This window comes from Stegostoma tigrinum, chromosome 30 (genome assembly GCF_030684315.1).
Source record: "Stegostoma tigrinum isolate sSteTig4 chromosome 30, sSteTig4.hap1, whole genome shotgun sequence".
NCBI lineage: Eukaryota > Metazoa > Chordata > Chondrichthyes > Orectolobiformes > Stegostomatidae > Stegostoma > Stegostoma tigrinum.
In genome coordinates this window covers 33,116,056-33,124,703 of record NC_081383.1, presented here as the reverse complement: position 1 = coordinate 33,124,703, position 8,648 = coordinate 33,116,056, and the positions used below count along the sequence as shown (strand labels likewise).

Here is an 8,648-nt window from a genome sequence, read left to right as displayed (position 1 = left end):
CTATGGTATTCTTAATCAATACTGCCACCCCTCCCTCTCTCCTTCCTTTCTACCCTATACCCAGGAATATTTAATACCTAGGCTAGAATATATTGAATCAGATTGTCTTTTTCTGATGTTTGTTTTTATATTTTGGTTTGTGTGCTAAGTTTCATTCTTTTTCAATTCTGTTTTGATGTTCCATCAGGTGACTGAAAACTTGATACAAGTTAAAATAACCAACAGAGGCAGACTATTAATACTGGAATGATTGCAAGCACAAAGATATCTAAATCCTGTGGGAGGAAAATCTTGAATAGGAAAAGTTCCAGTAACACAGGTAGCAAACATTGTTAATGTTAAGTGACTGGCAGAAAAGGTAGTGCTAGGAAAACTCAAATCACTTTCACAAATACCAATTGAGAGGCTTCAAGAAATGTTAACTTTCAATTTAATATAAGTAATGCAATCTGCATCCTATTGGAGTTCCAGAATGTTACCCTTCATGACAATGAGACTCATTCCAGGGTTTGCATATAACTTAGCCTCTCTGAGTGGTACAACATATCAAACAAATAAACAGGATGTCAGAAAATTGAAAATTGTGGAGTTTTCTAATCATGCTTGCTGGGATATTTCCATTGCCGAAAGTAGCAAAAGATGGACCTTTTGCATCAAGTAATGTACAAATGAGCATCTCAAAAGCATAACCAGGTCTCTGGAGAAGAGTTCTGTGCAGAAAAACAAGCAAATAATTGTTGTACAATTAAAGTGACATTGCACAATATCTAATTAGTTTTAAAGAACAGGTTAAGTTCAGAAGTTGAAGCACTTTTGAGTGATTTTGGGTCACACAAATCTTGTTGATGTCAAGCTCCATAAGATGCCCCCATTAAGCCAATTAGTTCAATGGGTGGATGTAGTAGAAGATAATGGTGGGGCTTAAAACTCTGCCTACAATTGACGACACTTAATGTATAATTAGGAATTATTTTTCAGGTTTTCTAAGGGTATATAATGCATCGCCAAACTGTAGCTCCAATACAGAACAACGTAGTTTCCAGTGATTTTGTTGGTGCTACAAGCAATATCTTCACAAGGTGAGTTCAAGTTAGCTCTCATCATTAGAAGGTAGCAAAATCCTGCTGTGTGGACTGAGGTTTCATGCTAAAGTTTTAGTTAATCATTTATATGTGATGTTTCTGTGTGAATGCTGAAAAATCCATAACAAATTTTAGTCCATATGTGGGAATTTTTCCATTAAAATTTTGGCAAAGTGACTTGAAATTCACCGTGTGGTATTTTACCAGATGACCACTCCTGGTACTTTGTGGTATTTTCCACTTCTACCAGTCTGTAGTAAGGGGCATGTTTTGAGGCAGTTCACTGCTACCAATTGTCCTTTGTCTTTGCTTTTGTCTTGGCCCTATCCTGTGATTAGTGGTTCAGTTCAGTGTCTATAGAAAAGGACCTTCTGAAGTGACAAGTACATTCATGGAATGATATTCAAATGTATGACTACTTTTAATCAGGAAAAATTATAAGGACCTCAGGAAGCTGATACAGATACAACTAGCCCTCCAAAGGCTTTGCTTTCTTACAGTGAGGATGCTCGTGGAGTTAATTCTGATTTTACATATTCAGGAAAAGACACGACCAGGTGATCAACATTTCAGTTCAATAGAGTGAAGCTCACATAGGGTAGATAAGATAAGGAGTATTGGTTTGGTAAGAGGGAATCTTATGAGCATGATATTGTGAACTTGCATTGTTTCTCCACATTCTTCTCGTTTTACTTCCCACAGCTTTTGTGAGCTCGCTCTGTTAGATACAACACCATGGAGCATTCCATCTTTTTGATGTTCATTTTGGCTGCTGCCTGCAGAACTTCAGCTAACCTGGTAAGACATGAGGTTGCAAAAAGTTGATTGGAGCTTGTAGATATCCAGGTTCTTGGTTCATCTTCAAATTTAGGATGTGCACTGTCAAATTCCAGAAAAATCAGCAATGGGAAGATGAGGAGATTTTTGCTTATCTAATGTAGCGATCGTTTAACCAGGAATGCGCTTCGTGAAGCAGAGTCATTAATACTTTTCAAATTTGAATTTGAATATACTTGAAATAGGAACAATTGGAGAATGATGGGGATTAATTGAATGGCCCTTTCAGAGGGCTGAGGCAAGAGTGAGGGGTCCTGGCTCAACACTGTAAAGTTTTATTGTTCAATAATTAGCATGGAGAAATTAGCACTTCAAACCATCTTTCCGATTTTAAAGGGAAAAGTGGCAATGTGGATTGAAACCAGGCAACTTTCATCACTCCTGATGAAGGGTGTAAACCCAAGATGTCAACTTTCCTCTTCCTCTGATGCTGCCTGTCCTGCTGCATTCCTCCAGCTCCACACTGTATTGACTCTGACTTCAGTATCTGCAGTTCTTGCTATCTCCAACTTTCTCAGTAGATAGAGTTTATGAATTAATCAGTCTCCCTTTTATATCTGCTCAATCATTTACATAATCATTTTACCCTAATTACCTGCTTAACTACTTGCTTTATTAACAAAAAGGTCCAATGATTTTCTTCCCATTGCTCAAAATGTATAACTTTAGTGCAAACCGACTGTTTAAAAACTATCTCTCTTAATAAATCAATGAAGAGATGGCAAACAATTTGCCAACTGCTGTCAACATAAACATTTAAATAGGTCTTTGATTTATGCAAATGGTGAGTGAGACAATTGTAACTGCATTGTTCTCTGTTTTAAGCCTGACACAACGGAAAGCAGTTCTAGATTAGGTAGTCAACCATCCTGTGCCAATTGCAGCGTTCAGAGTCTTTAATTTATCAAGGGACCTCAATTGTCCACTCAACTGGTTTTATATGAGAAAAGAACTTTTGTGAGACCAAATTAGTAGAATTGATTTTTGTTCTTTGGATAGAATTGTTTCCCCATTTTTTACTCATCTTCCATCTCTACCAGTATGTAGTAAGCGGTATGTTTTGAGGTAGTTCACTGCCACCAATTCTTCTTTGTCTTTGATTTATCTTGGGCCTATCTAGTGAATAATGGTTGAGTTAAGTATCTACAGAGAAGGAACTGTTCTGAGATAACAGGAATTACTTTGATTGTGAGTCACTTTTCCATCAGGTATTCCAGGAAACCATTCAATTAATGGGAAAGAAAGTTGAAAAAACAATGCCAAAACCAGCAGATCTTGGACTAGAAGAACTGAATTCCCTTCCAGAGCAGAAGGATTGGCGTGATGATAACTATGTTACACCCGTGAAGGATCAGGTGCTTATTAATTTTCATCATATCATGTGTAATTTTACTGTGCAAACAGTCATTCAATGAATTTAAATCCTACTAACTGATATTAAAATAAAACGGAATCAACCTGCTTACCCAGTGGTGCCATCCTTTTGGATATGATTTTTGTTGCTAGGAATAAATGCAACTACTAACATTGTCGCCCTTTCTCCAGGAAATGCTGCCAATCTCAGAGTAGCCTCCAATAAGTGGAAGTAGTCAATCATTTTGTATGAAATCTAATTTCTGCTCTTTCAAATTTATTTCTTTGGTGGGTGTTAGGGTCAGATTGGGATGGGAGGTCTGTTTAGCTCAGTTGTCTACACAGTTGGTTTGCAAAGGAATATTCTACCAAAAGTGTGGATTCAATTCCCATCACCAGCTGAGGTTACCATAAAGGACTCTCCTTCTCAATCTCTCCTTAGCTGAGTAATGGTAGTCCTCAGGTTAAATCGCCACCATTTGGCTCTTAACAAGAGTGCAGCCCTAGAGTCTGCTAAGACAATGGTGACTTGATACCTTGAGGGTCAAATATGATCCTATCATTTTCTAAAGTGCGTGCTAACACTGGCTGAGAATCCGGCTGATTTTTCTCCCTTCCATTATGTCCTATTGCTGTGCTGGTTAGCTCTGTGCAGCCGAAGCGTATTAGAAGATCTTAATCTGTGTGGTCAAATGTTTTAAGCCAGCAGTGCATTGCTACTCAGCCATTGAAAGCTGAATATTTAATAAACGTCATGGGCATGTCCTTTCGTATCCCGCAATGATTCAATTGCAGAATGAATTGCCCATGCTTTGACAGCTCCTCTTTGTTCCATGATTTCTTTTGCCAACAAGGAAGGAAATTCCCAATAGTATGGGAAATCAACCACATCCCAGTAGCACACCATCCTGACTTAAATTGCCATTTCTTCCTCACCACTGGGTAAAAATTGAAGAATATCCTATTTAACATCGCCAGCTGCTATGCGATAGCCAATGGGACACCAACAGGTCAAGTAAATCCACAGAAACATCCCAAGGGCATGTAGGAATGAGCAATCAATAAATTCATCATTGTGTGATGATTATATTAATATTCATAAAATTATTTGTTAGGAGAATTGTTGTAGGAAATAAGTATAGCAATGATAAAATATTCATACTACATTCAAGACTTCGAATTGAGAAATGCAGGCAGGGAGAATAGCCCAGAATTAAGCAATTTGAGAAACAGACTGTACGGAAATGCTTCCTAACAGTCAGTTACCTAAATAATGACATCCGCATATAGGAAATCCCTATTTCACATGCTCATACTTTTAGATTTCTTTGGAAATGATGAATGATCAAGAGGAAGAGTTTTGTCATATTGGTATCTGTTTTATGCTCAGGGCCAGTGCGCAGCATGCTGGGCCTTCACTGCAGTGGCAGCGATGGAAGCACAACTGAGCAATAAGACCGCAACTCTCACCACACTTAGTGAGCAAAACCTTGTGGACTGTGCCAAAAGTTACGAGAATAAAGGCTGCAGTGCAGGATGGGTGCATCGTGCATTTGAATACATCCGTGACCATGGAATTGAAGCTAGCGCAACATACCACTACAAAGGACAGGTACAGTTATTGCTTTAATATTCTCATTTTCACACAATGATTTTTCATGTTCAGGTCAGAAGCAGTTTAAAGTTCACCCTTCATTTTACACTTACCGGAAGTGACCACATCTTTGTGCAAAGTGCATGCTTTATATTCTAAAATAAATAGTTGGAATGCCCTTGTTGATAACTTGCATCAGTGCAGTGAATTTGCCATTATTCTTCCTCAAAGTGCCCCTTCTTGACTCTGAACTATAAAGTATTTCATTAATACTTATTTATTGTTTTCAACTCTTTATATTTTTCTCTTGGAAAATAGTGGAAGTAAGTGTGGGAGTGGGGTTGAGGATAGAATTGAGGGTGACAGTGGACTACAGCCAAGAATCCTAACGAATGTTAGCCCAGAAACAGATCACCACACATTGGAGATAACAAAGTGTGTAGCTGGATGAACACAGCAGGCCAAGCAGCATCTCAGGAGCACAAAAGCTGACGTTTCGGGTCTAGACCCTTCATCAGAGAGCTAGGCCCGAAACATCAGCTTTTGTGCTCCTGAGATGCTGCTTGGCCTGCTGTGTTCATCCAGCTACATGCTTTATTATCTTGGATTCTCCAGCATCTGCAGTTCCCATTATCTCCTCTCACCACACATTGGAGTTGACTTAAGTGAGGTCTCTTTCATACATTGGAAGTTGCTCCCACTAATACAATGAGCCGACAGGACAATTCTCACTGCTAAGCTGGCCTTTCTTCACTGCAGAAACCCTGACCCCTGATATTGGAGAACATTAGCAACCAAAATTAACACTGTTAATGTTGGAATGTAGAATGGCCTGCTTCCACATTGTAGGGATTCTATGATTCTACGAGTACTGTTCTCCCTGCTTACAGGGTGTAGAGAGTGCCAAGGCGGGGGATGATTGTTGAGACCAATTGCAGAGTTTCCTCAGCTACTCCTTTTGAGACCAGCTAATCTGAAAAACAATCAGGAATACTTAGTCCTTCCTGGGCCTCATGCCTCAGACACTGACTGAGAATTGGATTGAATTGAATCCCAAATTGGCTGATGCAATCAATTCTAGATTTTTAGAAGCTAGTTAAGAATTCAGTCACAAAATTCTGGGAATAATGACTTTACTGCTTTGATTTTAAAAACGCCTTTTTTTCTTCCAATTTCAGAAACAAGATTGCTTATTTGATGAAAACAATTCTGTTGGAACACTCATCGATTATGTCCAGATCAAGAACACAAACGAAACAGAAATCATGAAGATAGTAGCAAAACACGGACCAGTGGCTGTACATGTTTACATGAGTGATGCATTCTTGAGTTATAATGATGACAGTAAGCTAATTACCACTCACCTCTTCAATCTATTTCTATTTCAAATTCTGTCATGCAATTTCCTATACTGCGCATCCATTTAACAGACTCCACTCAAACTATACAAATGATTTCATATAAATTGAGGCAATAAGGTGACCACACCTTTTGTATATTGCACTAAAACATATGAAGACGTTGATTGAAATTCCCTCTTCGCTGTCCCTTCAGAAACATGCATGTATAGAGTTTAACACAATAGGTTAAAAGTTGGTTGGACTTAGTCCAGGCCTACACTCTTCTTCTTGGAGTTCATTACAACTTACAGATCACAACACTTCAACAACAATGATTATTAATTTCCCATAGTTATATACAGATAAATATGTAACCATCCAGTCAAGTGGCAGCCCAATTATTCCTCAATTATCTTATAACTATCTGTTATAAGTGGAGTCTGTTAAATGAATGCACAATATAGGATAATGACGGGATAGTGTAGGGGGAGGGGCTTAGATTAGTTCACAGGTCGGCGCAACATCGAGGGCCGAAGGGCCTGTCCTGCGCTGTATTGTTCTATGTTCTATGTTCGATGTTCTACATATTACCTAATTCCATTTGGTCTCAGGCAAAATTGCTAGACCTTATCAAACAATACTAAAATGAAAAAAGTTTAAAGCTTGCTAGTATGCAAATATGGTTTTGAATGCAAAGTTAAATTTTAAAAATTCAAGTAAATTAAAACATGACAAATTTTAAACTAAATAAATGTATCATTTGAAAGCACTTCAATGAAAACGTACTTTGGTCAATGCAATCACCTTTTTACAGCTGAAATTTGACCTTGAAATAATGTGCTTACATTGGTGTTGTTTTGCAGGTATTTTTGATGACCCTAATTACACTAATGATGTTCCTGACCATGCTGTGACTATAGTGGGTTATGTGAATAAGGCTAATGAAAAATATTGGATTATTAAAAACAGGTAAGTGCTACAGATTGCAGAATAGGAGTCAAATAGGTGGAGAATCCTCGAGATTTTAAATGTTGAAGGGCTCACAATCTTACTAGCTTGATCATAACACAAAGCTAAACAATTTGGGCTTCTATCTTTTAGAAAAAAACTAACTTGGAATGGTGCCTTTACTATAGGAAACATTCCACATGTTTCAAAGAATGGATAACAAGCAGTTAAAATGTTAGACAGGCTCACGAAACAGTTGACCGAAAGCATGGTTGCAGACTTGGAGAATCAAATTATCATAGAATCCTTACATTGCAGATAAAGGCCATTCAACCCATCAAGTCTACATACACCCTCCAAAGAATACACCCTCCAAAGAATACCCCATCCAGACCCATACCTTATCCCCATAATTGCACATTTCGCGTAGCTAATCCCCCAAGCTTGCACATCTTTAGACACTGTCAGTAATTTCCCATGGCCAATCCATCTCACCTGCATATCTTTGGACTGCGGGAGGAAACTGGAGCACGTGGCAGAAACCCATACAAACACAGGGAGCATGTGCAATCTCCACACAGACAGTGGCCAAAGATTGGAATCAAACCCGGCTTTCTGGTGCCTGAGGAAAATCATTTCATAAAAGTTAAAGGGGAGACGTTGAAAGCATGGGATAAGAAATTATTGCTGTCATAAACAGAAGCGAGGGTGTGATGCAAAGGAGACATGAGCCAGATGGACAGAGAGTCTGATGTGGGATCTGGAATGGAGAGATGTGCCCAGGTATATCTGGATTTAAATTCGACCAACTTTAGAAAGTATTAGTATTAGTGTTCCTCAAACAAAACTGTACAGGGATTTTTACCTTCTTTGCTTTGGAATGACAAAACCTTAATTGTGTTTTAACAAATATTCTTTCATTTTTAGTTTTGGAACCAGCTGGGGTCACAATGGCTACATGAAGATGATTATGTTCAAGAATATGTTGAGAGTTACCGACCGAGTCTTCTATCCTATCGTCTAAAAATGTGTGCCTCAAAAGGATAAAGTCAACTTCTTGGAGAAGCAGTTTCCAGAAAACTCTTAGATTTAACTGTTTTGAGTATATTGCTTCTCGGGGTTGCGGGATAAATCTTTTCTGTAGCTAAGTATAATCTCCTGGTGACTGTGCACATTAATTTTGAGAAGCAATAAAATTAATGAGTTAACCTTTACAACGTGGTTCGTTTCTGTAATTGGCAGGATTTCATCAGGCCCTCAGGAGCAGCGTGGGAGACAGGAGAGGCTGTGGAATCAGGAAGGGGGCGTTTTGGACTGTAACATTTATGTTGAGAGGTTGGCTCTGTATTCTATCAGTGCTTGTAAACCTCCAATGCAGTATTAACTCCACAACACAATGGAAAATTAATTGTGCTCGTTCACTGAATGCCTTAGATTAATTTTCTGAATTTGTGTGCTCAGTTTGGGATATAACACATAATGCATGGAGATCAT

The 8,648-nt window shown here is 38.5% G+C and overlaps 1 protein-coding gene across 1 annotated transcript; it reads left to right on the top strand.

Moving 5' to 3' along the window:
• The first annotated feature begins 995 nt into the window (after nucleotides 1–995).
• LOC125465971 (cathepsin J-like) lies at nucleotides 996–8,371 on the top strand. The gene is made up of 7 exons (XM_048560019.2): nucleotides 996–1,079; nucleotides 1,785–1,880; nucleotides 3,128–3,274; nucleotides 4,663–4,884; nucleotides 6,045–6,210; nucleotides 7,070–7,175; nucleotides 8,082–8,371. Exons 2-7 carry the CDS (start codon nucleotides 1,818–1,820, stop codon nucleotides 8,176–8,178), a joined length of 801 nt encoding a protein of 266 aa, XP_048415976.1. The 5' UTR covers nucleotides 996–1,079; nucleotides 1,785–1,817; the 3' UTR covers nucleotides 8,179–8,371.
• The last annotated feature ends 277 nt before the right edge of the window (nucleotides 8,372–8,648 follow it).

Excerpts from the sequence above, each read along its gene's own strand:
- LOC125465971 (XM_048560019.2), top strand. The coding sequence starts at position 1,818 with ATGGAGCATTCCATCTTTTTGATGTTCATTTTGGCTGCTGCCTGCAGA. Across the intron at positions 3,275-4,662 it reads TTACACCCGTGAAGGATCAG|GGCCAGTGCGCAGCATGCTG; the intron begins GTGCTTATTAAT and ends TTTTATGCTCAG. Across the intron at positions 7,176-8,081 it reads TATTGGATTATTAAAAACAG|TTTTGGAACCAGCTGGGGTC; the intron begins GTAAGTGCTACA and ends TTTCATTTTTAG.